The sequence below is a fragment of the Sinohyriopsis cumingii genome, chromosome 4 (assembly GCF_028554795.1).
Source record: "Sinohyriopsis cumingii isolate HCF-2022 chromosome 4, ASM2855479v2, whole genome shotgun sequence".
In the NCBI taxonomy this organism is placed as follows: domain Eukaryota; kingdom Metazoa; phylum Mollusca; class Bivalvia; order Unionida; family Unionidae; genus Sinohyriopsis; species Sinohyriopsis cumingii.
Window position 1 is genome coordinate 143,688,486 of NC_142964.1, and position 22,226 is coordinate 143,710,711.

Genomic DNA, 22,226 nt, shown 5'->3' on the forward strand with positions numbered 1-22,226 from the left:
ATGATGTTGTGCAAAAAAAATAATTGGAGACAACGCATCTCCTAAAGCGGAAACTGCAAGGACTAAAGTAACCCATGCTAGTGAAAAGATTGTCATTGCACTCACATGTGATCCATGCTTTCGATGCTTGAATATTCTTTAGCTTCCTCATGCCAGGAAAAATTCTCCTGAAGCAGACACTGCAAGGACTAAAGTTTTGCAGTAAGATTTGTTTTTATCTGCACCAGTTGTGCAAATTCTCACTTTTTACCCTCTACCAGCCTATCAGGAATGAGAGCAAAGTACACCAGAGTTTTATCCGTGTTAATGATCATATTGTTGGTGAAATCATGTTCTATTCTGGCCTTCTCTAAATTCATCGGCTGATTTTATTTTTATTTTCTCCTCCAAATCTTCTGGGAAACTTGGCCCGATTAAAAGAATCCATAATCATCTTCTGAGGTCAGCTTGCTTTGTAATGAAATAAGCTTTGTATTTGATATCCTGTTCAAACAGCAAGTTTTGCATCTGTGCCAGTTGTTTTTTTTTCACCACCTGGGCTTCTCTTAGCTTGTCATAATCATATTTGATACAGTCATTGATGTTTACAGGGTAAATAATATATACAGCAATAACTTGCTTTAATAATACTTTATGTATCCATGCTAGCGGAAAGATTGTCATTTGCACTCACAGTGAATGTATTTTAAAATGATTTTTATTTGCAAGGTACTGTCATATAGTTAAACTGGACATTTTGCTTTGACTGGACAATGTATAAATAAAGCGGCAAAGTACTAAAATAATGATTTGGTAAAATAACAGTTTGACTACATAAAAATAATTTTTAAAAATATTTTCTGGTTATTAACTTTCCACAAGTCTAACTCCTAAAGATGTATGATAGCTTGTTGCCTTCAAAATGTCTCCATATCTCCATATAAAAACTATGTAGATTACTGAAAACCATCAAAAAAAACTGTCTGATAGTTGTGAAACCTTTACAAACTTCTTCTCCTATTATATATTAGTGTTGTTCCGATTATCGGTTATAATTGATCATCAGTTGGTTGAGCAAACCAATAAGATAATCGATTGTGAAACTCCATAATCGATTATGTGTAAAGGGAGACTACTTTTTAGTTGTATGCAAAGCACAAAGGTTAGTAAAACTCCCAGCCACTAAAGTTGACCTGAAATTTATTAATACCCTTCACAACTACAACTATAAAACCGTATGATATTTATTAGGTGCATAATTTCATAATTAGGAACATATAGCCATTATTGCATGATCAAGTTGTTAAATAGTTGAGTTAATAAATTTAAACACACTTTGATGATTTGTTTCAGTTTTAAAAGCAACATTATTTGTAGTATTTGTAAACAATGACAAACAAGAAAACCATGTCCCTCTACACTTAAAATTATAGACACATCACATATGACTGAAAGAATTTTGGGGAATTGTAGCAGTATTTCAGTTACATATGACTTATCAGCGATAAAAAGTTGTGTTCATTTAACAAAGATGTAGAACAAAAATAACACACAACACAATAGACAAAAATGTTATATTATTATCAGGTTAAAGTATACATGTCATTAAAAGAGATTACTCCTGTACATTTACTAACATCTTGAACTATTGATCAAATATATAACTGAATAACAAACAAAAATTAAAATTTGCTCTTAGTAACTGATTATAATCGATTATCAGTTGGTTAAGTGGAACCGATTATCGATTATGAATTTCTGACCGATTCCCATCACTATTATGTATATATATATATATATATATATATATATATATATATATATATATATATAAGGTTTAAAACTTGTGTCTTCACTCCAAACATTTTTGGTATTAAGTTTGTATTGAGTGCCTGTGATAATTAGTAAGAGCATAATAATGTCATGGATGCTTAAAAAAAACTTTCCCTGAGCTCAGCATTGATAACACAAGGTTAGCATGCACATGGCCTTCTTTTGTCACACTCTAATGCATATTTTAAGCAGAGTTATGCCCCTTGCTTTGGTGAATTGTTATGAAACTTTGCAGATATTATTGGTGTGAAATCTACTTGAGAATTGTTTCTATAATCGTTCTCAGATTCAATTTTCCACAGTTGTTTTTTGACATTAAATGGGGGTAGGGATGGGGAGGCATCTGTGACTATTTCTAGTTGAGATATATTATACTTCCCTTCAACAGCCATCCAGCAGATGTCTGATAAAGAGATTTTATTACATGCTTATGTTTTAGTTTTCATTTTGACTCCCTTTTTTTAGCAGACTGTTGATAAAATGCTTGAGAAGATCTTCACTTTGATTCTGAAACACAAAGACTGGAATATCAGGTATGGTTAAAAATATAATTTTGCTACTTGACATATAACATTTAAGTTCAAACATATTTTATTTAAAAAATTGTACATGGTGTAAGAATGCTGTTTTTCTTTTTTTATATGCAGGGAATCAGTTTCATATTTTAAATACATGATCAAAGCATTTGATTACATTTATATAAAATCTGTCTGTTATTATAAAACACGTATTATATTAAGCACGCATTTATTTTGAGGTTTTGAGTTGAAATACCTGTGTCAGCAGTTACTTTTATTGGTCTAGATCAGGGTTGTCCAGCTTGTGACCCATGACCAAGAATCCAGCCCACCAAAAGTTCCTGTTTGGCCTGCCATCCATTCATAACTGGTTGTGGAAAACATAAGCCAAGTTAATGAAAGAGACAAAAGAATGCAATTTGGTCCCTAACATAAAAAGGTTGGATGCCCTGGACTGGATCATTCTATTAGAAGTTGCAGATCAGCACTAGACTAACAAGTGTCCCTGCTTTTTTATATTTATTGTTCCAATCCACTCGGGGGGAAAATAAATAACAGTTTTACAGATTTTGCACACATGTGCAAACCAGTCATGTCGTAAAGTGTTTATCTCATTGCAGTCTTAAGCTGTGGACAGTTGGCTCAGCATTACATTTTCATTACACTGTATCGTGATTGGGATAACAGAAGTATTGTTGGATGGTACAGTGGAATGTGTATTTGTAGAGCAACTGAGGTTGCTTAAATTGTCCGGTTTTCACTGCCACTTCCTTTTGAGTCCTCCACCCAACAACATCATTGGTATCACACAAGGGAGTATCATCCAGTTGATTTTTTTTTTATTGCCAATCATTTTCAACTGTTTACATGATCATACTCGTGTCTCTTTCAAATCACCAGCATCAGTCATTTTGTACATGTGCTGTGATTTTGAGAAAGACAATTATTTCATCTGCTGAAGGAAAATTTACAAAATTTCTAACAGTCCAAAATAAGTATACCTGGAAATATTAAACAACTTTTTTTTAAGGAATATGTTTATATTGTGTTAGAAAGAGGTTTGCTGAATTAATAAATGCAAACTGTTGCCAAGATGTGTCCAACAGAATGTATCTATGACAGCGCTAAGATATGTACATTTAATTTCTGGAACAATTGTTAAGAATTTTACCTTTTTCATTTAGGTTTGCATTTATTCATTTTTGTCTCATTGCAGTTTAAAGTTTTTTGAACATCTGGATGGCAAAATAAATGCAATCAGTTTTCATTGTCCCGCATTTCATTTTGTTTACTGTGTCAGTTTGAAAATCTGTTTATTCTCATTCTCTTTCATTATTATTATTAAAATTATTATTATTATTATTGTTATTATTATCTAGCTTGTTCTTTGTGAACTAGATTTTTCCTCATGAGATTCCTTTTTTTCACAGTGTTTTCTTTTCATTGTTTTTTATGTTAACTATGAGCAGTCAGATTACTTTACCTACTAAATGATTTGAATTAGAAAATTTTATCTCATTGAGATTTAGTTCTATTCGATTGTATACAGAAGAGGGCATATGATGTCATACATCAATATTCAAGTTCATAGTGTCGATCTATGGAATACCAGTTAATGGTACCACATGACATAACTATGGGTTATCAGAATTTAGGACACATGGCATAACCATGGGTTATCAGAATTTAGGACACATGGCATAACCATGGGTTATCAGAATTTATGACATGGATAAGTACGGATGTAAAAGCTGTCATCGTACAATAAACATGAATAAATGGGCAGATCCCACCACATGGCTCATGCCTTTTACCTTTACAGAAATCTTTGCCATACTTAAATAACCTTACTGACTTTATGAGTTTAGTGCAAAGAAGTTCTCTTTTTACTTCCAATGTCCCTTTTTCAGAGTATATGATGAAGATGGTGCAGAACAGCAATCTTGGAAAAATGGAACACAATATCAGATCGAAGCAGCCTTACCATATTTGACATTTTTCCAGCGCCTCAGTCGCTCCTTCTACAAAATCTTCATGGCTTTTCTTCTTCTTATAACATGTAAGTAATGTTTTCTCCATTTACAGGCCTCTTCTTGTTTTGATATTTTTCATTATAGTCTAACAAAATATGATGAAGGATGTACAATTTTCTTGCAAGATTGTAAAAACAATCTCCACACGGTAGTTAAACACAATTGTAAAAAAGGAATGGTTTGTGAGATCACTTTGCATTCACTGTGTACAGTATTTGACATGAAAGTAGCGCTGTTGTGTTCTTTCATGACTTGGCTGTATCTGTAATTTTTGGGACCCTGCCATAAATATAGGAGAGTATTAGTTTGCTTATCCATCTGTCATTTACATACATACTGAGATTCTTGATTGTGTGATCACTCCTGTATTGTAACTTTACGCATATTATTGTAGTGAACTTGTGAATGTGGTCTTTTTGTCATGCTCCTGTCTTTTCCATAGTTATGCCCCTTTTTGGTGATTTTTGTGTTCAGCTAGTTCAAGACCTTTTGAGTATCTGACCAAAACTTTATAGTAATGATTGAAATGGGGTGAATATCTGAATGTGATCATGTTGCCCAACACCCATGTTTTTTATGGAGTTATGCCACTTCTTTGCTTTTGTATATAGTGTACATAATTATTGTGTGTGTACAACTAGTCCTACACCTTTTGAGAATTGCCCTGAAAGTTGGAAGTCATTAACATGATGTGGAAGTGGTTTTGTTATCACATTTTGATACATTTTTTCAGTTTTGTATCCTTGTTCAGGTGTATTAAATGTGATGTTATATATGTCATAAATTAATTTGTGTGCAGCTAATCCCACAAGTTTGGATGAATTGCCCTAAAACTTGGTCCACATAATTGACATAAGGTGAACATCTGAATGACATTCCAATTTTTGTTAAAATTGTCCCGTTTTTTAAAATCCATTGTTAATGTTCTTACGTGTGTTCATACAGCACAAGCAAGTGATTTTTTTCTAGTTGAGTAGTTGCTCACAAAATGTAAATTTAGTTGACTAGTTGTCTATCTAAATTTCACCCTCCAACCACTCACCCCCAGATTTTTTGTCAGCTGAGCCCCAGATTTTTTGTCAGCTGAGCACATAGTCTCAGGAACAACTGTTTGATAGATTCTCACTCAGTATTGAGCAATCAGCAACAGCAAAACACCTGTCAGATTTTCGTTGTCAAAGAAAAATTGTCAAAGTGTGTTGGAAAACTTGTGGTAACACTATAAACTAGCCACCGTGGAAGGGGAAGTTTTCAAAGCTGCTCATAAAATGGAAGAGCATATTGGGCAGACCATCTGTCTGACTGCAAGCACAGATTTATTTTCACTGCTGACCTTAACTACTTGGAGTGTCACCATGAAACTTGGCACACAACTTCAACCCAAAGTCTAGCTTGTCATATAGTATTTGCTTCCTGTCCTGTTTGTACCCCCTACTGATTTTAAAAACGAAAATCATTAAGGATATAAAAATGCACAAGACTTATTCATCTCATTCATTATTATATAATTTATAACCAGATTGTTACCAGGGGGTCCATAACACTGTCAACTTATTGGCATTTCAAACCAAAATTTTCTATATCATGATTCATATTAACATGGTCGAGTCAGTGTTTTCAGGCAAAAGATGTGATGTATTTCAGTTTTCACTAAACTCTGAATAATTCCATAAATTTTGGATTTAGTTCTCTTTGAACATTTGTATACAAGAGCTACTACATTTTATTTGTTAATGTTATTTTTGAAACATGAAAACTTGAGAATTGTAAAAACAGGTAAATAGCAAATACTGTAATACTTTTTATGGAGTATACTATGTACGTATCATTCTGTTTGTCTGACATACATCTTGCATGCAAGTCTGGATTTATCAGAGTTGATGGAGCTAAAATCTTTGAAGGCAGTTTCTGATACCATCAGCTGGCTAAAATTCATTGGCAATAACAATGGATATGTCCTGGCGTGGAGATAACAAAACTCCGAGCTTGATTCTGTCAGTGTTCTCAGCATATTTATGTATTTGTAAGCAATAAATAATAGATGAATGGTTCCTGTTTGCGAAAAATTGCTAGTGCTCATGAATACCACTTATATAAATTGATAACAGTATGCACCAGTGTGTTTGCACTGTTGGTCATTTAAACTTTTGTTTTCTTTTTGTTGGGGTATTTTTGGGGTGGGTGGTGGTCTAGACTGATTTAAATGAAGCATAAAACCTTGAAGAAAAAAATCCTGCCTTCCAAGGATAAGAAATATTTGAATGGAGCTGCCATAATACCAATTTGTTCATCTTTGGTTTCAAAAGAAAAGTAACTACATATATACTTTAAGGAGTTGTTTTCCTTTGAATATAATTTTGATCTTTGTACAAAAAAAATTACTAAAAATTTAAATATTTAAATAACAAAAAAATATTACTTTGCCCCATAATTTGATATTTAATTCTCTTTGCCAGGGTTCATTCTAGGCTGTGGCCTTGCATGAATGACCATTATTTTTCATCTTTGATACATGAAAGTACCTCATTGGTGCCCATCAGGTTCATAAGAATACCTAAGAAACTACAGATAAAAGATCTTTCCAGTAGACTCTAGACTGAAACAAAGATCTTTCCAGTAGACTCTAGACTGAACCAAAGATCTTTCCAGTAGACTCTAGACTGAATCAGAGATGTTTCCAGTAGACTCTAGGCTGAATCAAAGATCTTTCCAGTAGATTCTAGACTGAACCAAAGATCTTTCCAGTAGACTCTAGACTGAACCAAAGATCTTTCCAGTAGACTCTAGACTGAACCAAAGATCTTTCCAGTAGACTCTAGACTGAATCAAAGATCTTTCCAGTAGACTCGAGACTGAATCAAGGTCTTTTTGGTAGACTAGACTGAATCAAGGATCTTTCCAGTAGACTCTAGACTGAACCAAAGATCTTTCCAGTAGACTCTAGACTGAATCAAAGATCTTTACAGTAGACTCTAGACTGAATCAAAGATCTTTTTGGTAGACTAGACTGAATCAAAGATATTTCTGGTAGACTAGACTGAATCAAAGATCTTTCCAGTAGACTCTTGACTGAATCGAGCACATCCCAAGCTTACTGAATAGAGTGCACTCATTTGCATAGAATCATACGACAATAGATTTCATTGGTTTGCCAATTCTGATTAGGTTTATCACCAGTCAAGAGTGTGTGGTGGTTCAATGATAGAATATGTAAAAAAGAGAAGATGAAATATTCAGTGAAAACAGTGTTGCATTTATTTTCAAATGTTGACTCATCTGTAAAAAAATAAATGGAAAGGAATGAATTCTTGAGCATGAAGAATTCAAATCCCACCATGATTGGGGATGATGATACTGAATGCAGGTTCCTGCGTTACAGATTTATTAATTTCTGCAATAAATATTCACTTTTCCAGTATCATATATTTTAAATGAATTGATGTTGAGTCTCACTAAAGAACACTTTGCTAGTTTCCTTGTCAACTAATATAACTACGTCGAGAACAGTGGACACCGTACTATTGACAAAGAAATTGTAAGAAACTAGTTTTGGCACACTGACTCATGCAAAGATAATGATAGCTATAATGTGTCGTCATATGCTTATATTATTTCTTAATTTAAAAACTGTCTACAGCAACTTCTTCAGACTGCAGTCTTTGACCTTTTAGTGCAGTAAAATTCAGAAGGACAGACACATTCCTACTGCATCTTAAAAAGTGACCCATACATATCATTTGAAAGCTTGTGCTTTATGTCCCAAACTTTTGGCAAGTGTACAAAGTCATCAGGGTGTTCCATGTTTCACTCTGTGTGACAAGCTTCTCATCAGGGGCCCCGAGTGGCTGAGTGGTCTAAAGCGCTCTCCGTTAACGGATCACTGCCATCTCACCTCTGTCTGCGTGGGTTCGAGTCTCGGATTCAGCCAATGTGGGTATGTGAGAAAACTTGCCAGTAGCTTCTCGTGGGTCGGTGGTTCTTTCCAGGGGGTTTCCCGGGTTCTTCCTCCACCAATAATATACTGGCCACCATGTATAGTCTATCGTGTGCTGAAAAATGGCGTTAAACCCTACAACAACAAGCTTCTTATCAAGATTACCTTTAGCTTTGATAGAGCTTGAAGTGAGTGAATTTGTTAAAATTATTTCACAGTAATTTCTAAGGGTCAGTGAAGGTTATGATGGCTGTTGGTCTGATACATATCCGAGAGTACAAAAAATATTTGAAATCTGTTGGAAATGAGGAGTTTAAATTATTGATAAAGGTACTGGGGCTATTGCTGCAGCATCTCATGTCATTTAAATGACCACGTGTAAAGAGTGTAAAAGAAAGTGGAATAATCACACATCTGATCGTCCCAAATAAAGGGATATACTAAAAATATGACAGAACTAAAAATGAGATTTCATTCTTGTACAGTCGTGTTTAACTTTAAAAGAGAACACTCCTGAAGAAGTTAAAACTTGATGGAGCTAACACTCCTGTTGGAGTATTTCTAGTCATCATTTATTTAAAATGGTGTGCTGAATATCCTTCCAAATTTGTATATTTCATTGATCATTTACATTTCAGGTCTAGCTATTGGATGCCTTGGATTTTACTGTATTCATCGTCAGAACAAGTTTAGAGAGGCTCATCAGGCTGAGGTCTATGAAATGGTGGAAAAAATCATTGGTGAGACAAATATATTTTTGGGAATGTATACGTAGAGGATCTCACCCTTCTTCAAATGAAATTTATGAAATGAGTTGAATAAAAGTGAACTGAAGTACAGTTTATTTGATGAATTTCATCAGTTTGATTTGAAATGCGTTGAATAAAAGTGAACTGAAGTACAATTTATTTGATGAATTTCATCAGTTTGATTTGAAATAAGTTGAATAAAAGTGAACTGAGGTACAGTTTATTTGATGAATTTCATCAGTTTTATTTGAAATGAGAGTAAGGGTGAGATTCAACATTTCTTCCTCGTTATACAGCAGTAGTTGGGGTCCATTGCTACTGTTTGTTTTCTGTAACCAACCATTGTATAGCAAGAAAGTTCAAAAACAGGATGAATGCATATAGGGTGAAGGGATAATGGTTTTTTTTTTATTTTTGTTCATTTTAATGGCACTTTTAACACATTATTGACCATGGCAAGCCAAAGGAAATCGGAATTGTGTTTTTCCTAAGGACACACTGAGCAGCTGAATATGTGACTCATTGGTCCTGAATGAAAATGGCACTTGTTTAAAAATTAATTTATAATGTTTGGTTGCACCACTCCGGTGGCCTAGTGGTTAGACTGTCTGCCTTGGATGTGGAATGTCAGGTTCGAATCCAAGCCAAGTCATACCAAAGATTTATAAAATGGTACTAACAGTTGCCTTGCTAGGCTCTCAGCATTAAGAGGATAATGTTAGGACTGGTCGGTGACTGGGTGGGGACATCATGCTTCATGTCTGGCATGATGCCCCAGTGCTAGACATCACTATAAACTGCCACACTGCAGACATCATAGCGATATGATTGAAAAATTGTTAAAGCTATATTAAAAGTCCAAATCTCACACACACTGTTTGGTCATGGGGTCCATTGTGTTACAGTGTTTAATCGAGAACTGGTTAACAGTCATGGGCACTATAATGAAGATCTTTATTTATCACATGATGAAGTAAGAAGAGAAGAAGAAAAAACATCATTATTAAAGTATATTTGGAGAACTTGGACATGACACTTTGGTTTTATACGACTCTGCTACATCATTGCTTCATCAGGTGTTATTTGAATAATATGGAAAAATTATACTGGTTTATGGATGCAAATAAAGCAGGAATAAAGTAATCCTGCCTTCCTCACCATTGTCATCTCCTCTACATGGCCCTTTGTTGATGGCATCAATGAGTACAAAGTACCTCTCATAGTTGACAATCTCTCTGGTATGACATGTCAGCATATTAATCCAAATATATCATATTAACTCACAAGTGGCCATAATTTTATGTAATGTGTGTTAAAAGCCTGTATTTAATTCATACAGTAAGTTAAGTAATCCAGTAATCTTTTCCTGTATCTGTTTCTAGATATCGGGTTTTGTTACTGAAATAATTGCTGGATAAAGTATATCATAATATGTACTACTTTGATTAATATGTTATTATCTACAAATGACAACATTTACAGGAAATGGGCCTAGCAATGTTGTGTTATAGTTTTGGGCTTCACACAGCTGTCAAGTTCTTTTTGATGTTTATAACTGGATGTAATTATTAAGATTCAAACTTGGTCAACATAGGCTACGTATTCATATCCATAGAGCATACATGCCAGCCATTATGCATTTTTCCACCAAATTACATCTGATGCTCACCAGTATAGGATTATGCTTTTCTGGTATGTTGAAACAAAATAACAAATTAAGCAATAAAATTTGGTACTTGTCAAGTTTATTATCGTTTCTTTAATCCCACACATCATATAAATTTTAGAATATTCCATCAAATTTTTCAGCAGGAATTCTTGGAATTTTCACCACTGTTGCAGAGTTGAACAATTTTGACTTTTTCTTGTGAAGTAAATTTTCTGTTAATGTAATGATGTATTAAACATCTGTAATGACTTATTCCTGTATTGTGAATTGTACTCAATTTAATCATGACACATATATAGAGCAGCTTGTTTATAAAGAAAGTGATAAATGTAAAGTTTCATCCTTTTCATATTTTATTCAAGGTTTGTCTCCCTTTCATAAAAGGCAGCCCCTTGAGAGGTATAAGCTTGATTATTACTAATATAAGTGGCAAAAGCATAATCTTAGCATGAAATATCTATATATAATTACTGGAAATTATGAAAAATGTACTTTTATTTTCACTACTAAACTGGATCTGCAGCTGGTTAAAAATTGTTATCACAGATGGGAAAAATTCTCGTTGATTAATACCAAGCATATCAACAAAATATTTACAAACAAATACACTTTAACTTGTCTACATATTCAACTTTAATGAATGATCGGAAAGTAAAATAAATTCTGCAATGAGCATGATGATGTGCTCAGTCTGAGTGCTGTCTTACATCACCGTTGCATTCTTGTTAAATTGGTAAAGCACTTTTGATTTGTCCTTTGTCTGATCTAACATGTCTTGATGTTTTAAAAGATCCTCTTCTCTAACATTTTTTAGTCATACAACATGGATCATTCACATCAATAAAACCTGCTTCATTTAACATCTTGTGCCTAAATGTATACAAAAATATAATAAATTGATGAACTGAAGAGACCAGTCTGTTTTCTTGGAAATGTGTCATATACAGATGCTATAAATAGAAAATAATGATCAAATTAAAGATCTGTTCTGTTTTAAAGGATAGGAATCTTTGTAGTATATTAACCCAATGGACCAGTCAATGAACTAGACTAATGAACATTTAAAAACTTTTTCCATCACCATAACAAAACATGAAATGAATAACATTAAAAAATCCAATGATTTAGTTCCTTAGAGTAGTCAGAGTGTTTCATGCTAGTCCAAGTGGCTCCAAGCATGACTTGGCAAACAAACCTGAGACTGTGTGTTGAATATAAGTCATTCAAAGCACAAAATGTGTGTATCAGTCATTACCAATATGTATTGTCAACTATCCAAAGATTTAGTTGGAAAAAGTTTCAAAATAAGGAATACATGTCCGATGCTATGAAATGGAGGAAGGATTCTGCTTGTCAGCTTTTTAACAATGCACATATGTTAAAGAAACCAAATTATTATAGGATCCATGCTGTGGGGGGTGATCTGGTAAAATAGTCACCTTTGTTCCCCATCACTTCACCTGAACTGGCCCAAAAATGCAAAGTTCACTTCACCTTGCAGGGATTTCATGACATTCCCTTCAGATCCTTGTTTAAATTCAATACATCAGTAATCAAAATAAAACATTAACTTTGTCAATTTTTCCTTCAGATAGGAAAGAAAAAGTTCTGTATGCTCTTGTCAGTTTGGATGCTGATACTACAAAAATACCACTGAAAATTCACTAAGATCCTTGAAAGCAAGTGACAAATTTAGTTTGTGTAGCACATTATGAAGCAAAATATGATTTGGTGGATGTATCCAGGTACATTTCTAAACAGACATATGAAAAGAGACATTCTGATATGGAGACTGTTTACAACTTTTTTTACAAAACTATTTACAAGGATTGCATTGTTTGCTATACAACAGCTATTGTGATAGAAAAAGTTTTACTATTTATATAATTATGGATAGTGTTTCATCAGCATCTTGTGGTTGTACAGCCATTGTTTGTTATACAATAATTTTGATGTGAGTAAAAGTTACATAACCATTGTTTGTTATACAACAACTATGATGTGATTAAATATTACATAACCATCATTTGTTATACAAAAACTATGATGTGAGTAAAAGCTATATAACCATTGTTTATTATACAACAGCTGTGATGTGAGGAAAAGTTGTATAACTATTGTTTGTTACACAACAACTATGATGTGAGTAAATGTTGTATAACCATCGTTTGTTATACAACAGCTGTGATGTGAGTAAATGTTATATAACCATTGTTTGTTATACAACAGCTGTGATGTGAGGAAAAGTTATATAACTATTGTGTGTTACACAACAACTATGATGTGAGGACAACTTTTACAATTTTTATAAACTTCTAGTAGTATTTCATCAGCATTTTAACATGGAAACATGCAACAAAAACCCATTACTTCATAGTTACTATTTTTAACTGTTTTTCTGACTTATAAATAAATGCATTGAAATGTGGTCCAAAATTTGTCATTATTGATGAGACTTTGTAGTTAGGAAAAAGGTAAAATGTTGATTCCAGTCTAGCAGCATCACATGTTAAGGATATAAATCAAATGAGGGAAAAGATCTGGAAAGCAAGATTTACTAATGTTTGATTGGGATATTTCAAAATTAAAATTCTGGGGCCACCAATTGAAATTGAGGCCATCATCCCTGCCGTGTTTCATTGGTTTCAAGGTTATGACTCAGGGGGTGGGATCTTAGTGTGGTAAGGAGAGACCCAATAATCCATGCTCACTGCACAGATGAACTCCTTATAATGTCAAGTATATTTAAGTACTTGAAGGGTGTAGCTATGAAAGAAAAAGTTTAAATTTTATAAATAATGTAGAAATCCAAAACCATTCAAGACAGCAGTATGCATCTTAGTACATATATTAAACTAGTGTTTTGCAGTCCTTATTGTTACGTTTTGTACATCACTTTAACTTCTAACTTCTTTAAAGCAATTTATACATGTAGCTACTTAATACTTATGATGCCAACAGGTACACAGGTACACGCCCATTAATATTAACCCAGGTAATAAAATGAACAACCGGGTACCCTTTTAATAAAAGTATTCCAAGTTCAGATCGAGACATGAAATAACAATTACAGTTTGAGGCTGGTGTCGTGTGCACATTTATTCATCATCACATGGGGATCGGATGGCTGCTTGCAATTTACTTGTCATACATGTACTACAAAATAATACAAGGGAGGGCACTTCTCTCCTTTCTTGCGTAACCTATTTAAGAATCACCACTGATATTTAAAGCTAGACCATCCTAACTCTGTCTGTCCATGGTTCGTATGCCATTTTTCTCAGTCTTAAATGTGCTTGTTTTGAAATCCTGATGACATTAACTAGGTCAATGCCTTTTGTCAACAGCTACAGTAAGTACTGATTAAGTATTATTAAATGAAATAAAATTTAAATACATACTACAGTTCAAATAAAAGGCACAATATAAATGTCCTAACTAATGCCATTTTTGCCTTATGTTTATGGACCTAGAGTGAGTATTAGCTGTTCAAGTCAGGGCCGCTGTTTGTTTGTTTACTGGACCATTTTTTATTAGCAGGAAACCAAAGACATATTTTTGTCACGGTAAAGACAACACAAAACTTGGTTACCGTAACATGCACTTCTTAAACCATGTTAGGAAACGATTAATGAAATGGGCAACTATACAGAATGAAATTTTTTACTGAAATATTTAAATATAAGGGAAATCTTTGTTATTTAATAATGCTGGAAAAGAAAATCTAATACAAATTTACCATGTCTGTAAATATGGTAATTTTTGCATTAATTTTACTTGAAACAGTTCCAAGAAAATAGATGGGATTCTTGAACATGAAACCATTTGTCACAGATTCATTCTGTTTTGATACTACATACCTAGTGGACCGAGGTCATCTCCCTTCTCTCTTTGTGGGTTCAAGTCTCGGATTCAGACAATGTGGGTATGTGAGAAAGCTTGCCAGTAGCTTCTTGTGGGTCGGTGTTTTTTTCCGGGGATTTTCCCGTGTTCTTCCTCCACCATTAATACTGGCCGCCATGTTTAGCCTATTATGTGCTGAAAAATGGTGTTAAACCCTAAAACAACAACAACAACCAAGTGGACCAGTCTAAATTGAAAATGTTGCCAGATACTATAAAAAAAATGGGCTGTATTGGTGTGACTGTTAGATGTTACATGACTACAAAATGTTAGAGGAGAGGCATTTTGTTAAACTTTAAAATGTGTTGCAACAGACTGTTGTTAAGGGATGAACCATGGCAGTTCAAGGATACTACAACAGTCATCATTTTTGGACTTTATGACTATTTAAGAAAGCTACTGTAAACATTTAGACTAGTTAAAGGGAGTGTTATGCAGAATAATTTATCCAATTCGTTTGTGTCTATACACTTGTAGTAACTACTAATCCACATGGATTTAGCCGATTTGTGACCAAAAATTTTTAAACTGCAGATCCAGGTAAGTAGCAAGAACAAATGTACATTAAATAACATAAATGTGTATGTTTTTCATACAGTTTACTGTAATTATTGCATGTAATATATAGATTGCTCTTTTTATGCTCAGATTACTCTTTTTGCCACTTATATTAGTAATGCATTACGCTTATACCTCTCTTGGGGTGGGTGTGTGTGAACCAACTACAAAGCAGTTCAGGTTCATATATAATACAATTTCATTTTGACCAGGTCCCCGGGTAACCGATCGTTAGGATTGACAGGTACCTGGTAGAAATTCCCGAAAATTTTACATCCTTAGACATTATTTCATTGTCCTAAAAACCTTGTTGAGGCAGTATAGTTCATAGGGCAGTGAAAAAAAATTACATTTGTTAGGAAACTACAGTTTATATCCACCTTTGTTCTCTCCAAGATTTTTGTTTTTAATAGCTTCTTTGCTGGCCATTTTTCTGACCAGTATTATTTTGAATCGCATCTATATTCATAATGGAATCTCAAATATAGTGAGAGACTGGTTTTAATTATTAATTGTAGATCTTTTAAAAGAGGCATCTGAGCAGAGTGAAAGAAAGCATGACCCAGTCAACTACCCACCATACCTGGCAGTACAACATATCAGAGATCAGCTTATTCCTATCGCAAAGAGGTAAGCACACAGCCACAGTTTCATTAAATATTGCAAGATTTCTATATCAGATTGACATTTTATAATATCTTTATTGTTTGTTTAGTAAAGTTTAATTTAGTACATAATCTGACAGTGTAACAGGATAGAGTTGTTGTTGTTCTATGGTTTAATGCCATTTTTCAGCACAAGATAGGCTATACATGGCGGCCAGTATAACTGGTGGAGGAAGAACCCTGGAAAACCCAGGGAAGAACCATCGACCCACGAGAAGCTGCTGGCAGGTTTTCCCATGTACCCACGCTAGCCAAGCCTTGGACTTGAACCCACGCAGACAGAGGTGAGATGGCAGTGATCTGGAACGATGAGCGCTTTAGACCACTCGGCCATTCGGGTCCCCAGGATAGAGTACAAATAAAGCTGTGGCTGCAAATACAGTAGGACTGCTTTATAATTATGTACATGTGCTGCACATGTTGAATATTATTAAAAAAATTACAGATTCATTTTGAAATTTATTGAAGGAAGTAGACTCACTTTCATTAAATGTATAATAATGGTACAATCAGAGGTCTGGAAGAGTTTTGTTGACACTTCCAATAAATGTATAATATCATAATCAAAGATCTGGGAAGGATTTTTTGATCTTTGTGTTTCAATAAAAGATTCATTAGTATTGTTGAATTGGTATCTTTCTTAAATTGCTTTCTTGTCAGATCCTTGTTTTATGTTCTTAGTGTGTTTTATATATTGTATTTAAGTCAGACTGTAAGCAGAATAGTTGACACATCATTTGTCATTGTCTTCATCTCGTACACTGTATCAATAGTCACACTCTAGCCTATCTTATTCGATCTCTTTCTAATGCATGACATTGTCTTCATCTCATATACTGTATCAATAGACACACTAACCTATCTTATTCGATCTCTTTCTAATGCATGACATTGTCTTCATCTCATACACTGTATCAACAGTCACACACTAGCCTATCTTATTCCATCTCTTTCTAATGCATGACATTGTCTTCATCTCATATACTGTATCAATAGACACACACTAGCCTATCTTATTCCATCTCTTTCTAATGCATGACATTGTCTTCATCTCATATACTGTATCAATAGACACACACTAGCCTATCTTATTCCATCTCTTTCTAATGCATGACATTGTCTTCATCTCATACACTGTATCAATAGATACACACTAGCCTATCTTATTCCATCTCTTTCTAATGCATGACATTGTCTTCATCTCATATACTGTATTAATAGACACACACTAACCTATCTTATTCGATCTCTTTCTAATGCATGACATTGATTTTGTTAGAAAATGATCACAGTTATTACATGCAGTTCTAATGTGTATGACTGCTGTTGTTAGAAATAGATCACTGTTATACATGCCATTCTAATGCTTATGACATAGTGCTGTTGTTAAAAAGTGGTCACTGTTATTACATGGCATTCTAATGCAATGACATAGTGCCTTTGTTAAAAAGTGGTCACTGTTATTACATGCCATTCTATTGTATATGACATAGTGCCTTTGTTAAAAAGTGGTCACTGTTATTACATGCCATTCTATTGTATATGACATAGTGCCTTTGTTAAAAAGTGGTCACTGTTATTACATGGCATTCTAATGTATATGACATAGTGCCTTTGTTAAAAAGTGGTCACTGTTATTACATGGCATTCTAATGCATGTGACATAGTGCCTTTGTTAAAAAGTGGTCACTGTTATTACATGCCATTCTATTGCATATGACATAGTGCCTTTGTTAAAAAGTGGTCACTGTTATTACATGCCATTCTATTGTATATGATGTAGTGCCTTTGTTAAAAAGTGGTCACTGTTATTACATGCCATTCAATTGTATATGATATAGTACCTTTGTTAAAAAGTGGTCACTGTTATTACATGGCATTCTAATGCATATGACATAGTGCCTTTGTTAAAAAGTGGTCACTGTTATTACATGCCATTCTATTGTATATGGCAGTGCCTTTGTTAAAAAGTGATCACTGTTATTACATGCCATTCTAATATATATGACACAGTGCAGTTGTTTGAAATTGATCACTGCTGCTGTGCCAAGAACAAAGATGAACAATTGCAAGTTTTATCTTTATTCATTAAAAGTTATTTATCACACATGCATTCTTTGGAAGATACTGCAAGGAGAATATCACATGTTTGTACATTGTTGTTGTTGTTGTTGTTGTTGGGTTTAACGCCATTTTTCAGCACACGATAGGCTATACATGGCGGCCAGTATTAATGGTGGAGGAAGAACCCCAGAATACCCCGGAAAGAACCACTGACCCACGAGAAGCTACTGGCAAGCTTTCTTGCATACCCACATTGGCTGAATCCGAGACTCGAACCCATGCGGACAGAGGTGAGATGGCAGTGATCCGTAATGGAGAGTGCTTTAGACCACTCGGGGCCCCGTTTGTGCATTGATTTAATATAAGTTTTCATCATATTAGGCTTCATTTAATGTTTTCAGACACCAGCTTCAGAACCTGTGGAATGATGCTGTGAAGTTTGTGGAGGCCAATGAGTCACGGATTCGGGTGGAAACACAGGTTATACAGGGAGAGCAGTTCACTGTGTGGCGATGGATGCAGGTATAACAAGATTTTTTTATTATTTTATAGTATAACCTTGTCATGAATTTGTTGTCTCCAGTTATGTCTTTGCTATTGTTGACACATGTCAGTACAATATATTGTTGGTCAAAGGATAACAGATACGTCATATGGTATAAATAAGAAGTCTTATACAAAAGGGTGTTACTTTGTTGTTGAAAATTTCATATCTGTTAGGACTGCTGTGTCCATTGTGTAGACTATATTTACTGCAGTTTCTCTGTCACATACTGTTACATATATTTATATTGTGTGTTTGATTTTTGTCTGTGATTGAAGGTTGTGAATAGAGTGTTTGAATACCTTACATTTGTCATGATTGTGATTGAGGCTTGTGGATACAGTTTTTACTTACCCGTCTTTTGTCATGATTATAAGCGGTAAACAAGGTGTTTACTAGAATTTGAGTTCAAGGGTTAGTGGAATTTTCCAAGGAAATTATTAGTTATTCATTGCTTATTTGAACAATTTGTATAATTTTTGTTAGTGCTTGTCTTCTGTCCTCCATTGTTGAGATGTTGCAGTTATAGGTTTAATGCTGTTTTTCAGCATACGATGTGTTTATACATGGCAGCCAGTGTCACTTGTGGACAAAGAACCCATGAATAACCCCAGGACCACTGACCCACAGGAAGCTACTGGCAAGCTTTCTCACACACCCTTATTGGTGAAGCCCAAGCATTAGTGAGATGTCGGTCAGGTATAAAACGTGCAGATGCTTTAAGGTTGTGGTGGACAACCATGACAAATGCTCTTACTCACACCCGTATAGTGTGTGTGTGCAATATGTGCAGAAAATGTTGAAACCAAGGTCTTGAAAATGCATTTGAAAGGCTGCATTAAAAGGGCATGCACTAAATCTTGTGAGCATGAAGTATTAAGCTATCATTCGAATTTGGAATCAACCAGTTTCCTGGGGAATGTTGAGATACTGCTCCCACTTCCAATGAAGATAACTTGACAGTGCCTATATTGATGATCACATCAAAACTAGTCGAAACCAAATCAATCTTGTAGAATATGGACAAGCAAGTAGACCCAGCCCTAGGGCAAGGAAACCGCATTGGGCCCCGTGCTTTCAGGAAATCAACTCCACAATGCATTTTTTTTGCTTGGGGTCCTGCTCATCACTTGCTGCCTTCGGTACTGCATGCTGCCTTGGAACCCGTACATCCTAGGGCCGTGACTGCAAGCAAGTTGGATGAAACTGGAACCTTTTTAACCAGCCTTGGCAGGCAACTTGGCACAAGTCATGCAGCTTGGAAATATTGAACTTAGCCAAGTGGGATTACTCTCCATCTTTTCTCTCTGGATCAGCCTGCAATTGTATATCATTCGTCATACACTGCCCTGACTTCTGACCTACCAGTCCAGCCACCCAGACAATTAATGTCCGGTTTTGACTGTTGTGTAACCTCGATTTTGGACTATTGAGTAGGATGTCACAAGATAGTTTCTACGAGGCATCCTACTGCAGTGAATCTGCTGGACCAACCATATCCGTCATACCAGTACATTGAAAATGGCATCACATTTGGAGCCATCTAGCTTGGCCCAACTGACATTCCCCAACTGGATTATACAACATGCAGAACATACTTGGCTCGAAATACTAGCGTATCTGACAAAACCTTATTCATGCATGGTGATAATTCAGCATCATCATTGCTGTACAGAATGCAAAAATACAGGAGGACAGTCCCTGTACTAATGAGGTAAGTGACACAGACTTGTCTGAATATTCTGATACAGTCATGAAAAGGATGGAATTTAGTTCCGAGGTAACAATCAAAGGATTATGTAGAATTTTTTCTCCACTGGAATGCCATCATCCACCAGCAGTGGATACTGTTTATAAAGTCGAGGCTTCTGTGGATGTGGATGATGATGATGAACATCCATCTTTCAGAATTTTGATTCAGTTGTCAGAGTTTACAGAATGATCTCTGATAAAATTCATAACCCCAGTAATTCGAGAGCCATTCTTGTCTTTGAGGCTGCTGCCTGTAACTTTCTCACTGAACTGGTACAAATCACATACTGATGTTTGTAATTCGGATGTACCTAGCCATGAGAAGTTTATTACTGCCTTTGAAATGTCTGTACAACTGTTATAAAGTGCACAAACTGTTGTTAACACCATGTCTCAGTCGATCAGGAATGTCATGTTGACTTTCTTACTATCAGACCTGGCATCTCTGGCAATCTTTTGATAAATGGGGAGGCTGGAAGTGACCATGCCTGGGAATTGGTTGGCTTTATTGCCAAGGAAGTCAGTAAGGCTTCTCACCACACAATGGCAAATGTCCAGATGGTCTCTTGTAACATTGACTGATCAGAAGATGTGCACTCCTACAGTCTTGTTTTCAATCCTACCATGTGGCCACCCTGCAGTCCATCCCATCTCTAAGGAGGTGAGAAAGCTCTATGTAAGCTCATATCTCAGCATGGTCCAATCAGTGAGCATACCAGGAAAGGAATGATCAGTGACAGAAAGATTGCAGGTGTAGTCAACAATAGCTACCTTTTTGTTGACAGTTGAGTTATAGATGGCCATATGTCCCAAACTAGCAGTCCCACACTAATTAATTTATCTTTAAGGTAGGATTTGGAAATAGCAGGAATAATTTTCTAGTGTTGTTATGATCAGGTAAGTATTTTTGGAGAAACTGTAGTTTTATATACTTTAGTACACATATTTTGTGATAAGGTACATTTGTTTTCTGATTGTTTTTTAAATCTCATGAGGTGGCTTCGGTTTTGATGGTGTTTTTTAAATCTCATGAGGTGGCTTCGGTTTTGATGTTGTTTTTTAAATCTCATGAGGTGGCTTCAGTTTTAATGGTGTTTTTTAAATCTCATGAGTTGGCTTCGCTTTTGATGGTGTTTTTTAAATCTCATGAGGTGGCTTTGGTTTTGATGGTGTTTTTTAAATCTCATGAGTTGGCTTCGGTTTTGATGGTGTTTTTTAAATCTCATGAGTTGGCTTCGGTTTTGATGGTGTTTTTAAATCTCATGAGGTGGCTTTTGTTTTGATGGTGTTTTTTTAAATCTCATGAGTTGCCTTCGGTTTTGATGGTGTTTTTTAAATCTCATGAGTTGGCTTCGGTTTTGATGGTGTTTTTTAAATCTCATGAGGTGGCTTCGGTTTTGATGGTGTTTTTTAAATCTCATGAGGTGGCTTTGGTTTTGATGGTGTTTTTTAAATCTCATGAGTTGGCTTCGGTTTTGATGGTGTTTTTTTAATCTCATGAGTTGGCTTCGGTTTTGCTGGTGTTTTTTAAATCTCATGAGGTGGCTTCAGTTTTGATGGTGTTTTTTAAATCTCATGAGGTGGCTTCGGTTTTGATGATGTTTTTTTTTAAATCTCATGATTTGCCTTCGGTTTTGATGGTGTTTTTTAAATCTCATGAGTTGCCTTCGGTTTTGATGGTGTTTTTTAAATCTCATGAGGTGGCTTCGGTTTTGCTGGTGTTTTTTAAACCTCATGAGGTGGCTTCGGTTTTGATGGTACTTTTAACACTTTGTATTATGCACAATTAATTCATTAAGAATCTCACAGTCCAGGAATCTATCACACTGTATTAAATTTGCGGACAAGTCTTTGTCATGTGTTGAAAATTTCAGTTCTCCCTTTGAAACTCACTGCAGAGATGGTCAGAATGGGGTGTATCTCGGAGTTTCTTGGCAATGTATGTCAAATCTCTTGTCCTCAAACACCGACTGAGAGTTACAGTTTTGAACATTATTAAGTGTACACTTTGACATTGTTAGCAGT

At 35.0% G+C, this 22,226-nt stretch overlaps 1 protein-coding gene across 1 annotated transcript in view; it reads left to right on the top strand.

Annotated features, from left to right (window-relative positions):
* LOC149802240 (inner nuclear membrane protein Man1-like) overlaps positions 1-22,226 on the top strand; it is a 79,859-nt gene that overhangs the window by 25,713 nt on the left and 31,920 nt on the right. The window contains exons 5-9 of the mRNA XM_089956664.1: positions 2,278-2,345; positions 4,241-4,389; positions 8,936-9,037; positions 15,695-15,806; positions 18,307-18,427. Of these exons, the coding sequence (XP_089812790.1) occupies positions 2,278-2,345; positions 4,241-4,389; positions 8,936-9,037; positions 15,695-15,806; positions 18,307-18,427 (552 nt within the window). The remainder of the gene's footprint in view (positions 1-2,277; positions 2,346-4,240; positions 4,390-8,935; positions 9,038-15,694; positions 15,807-18,306; positions 18,428-22,226) is intronic.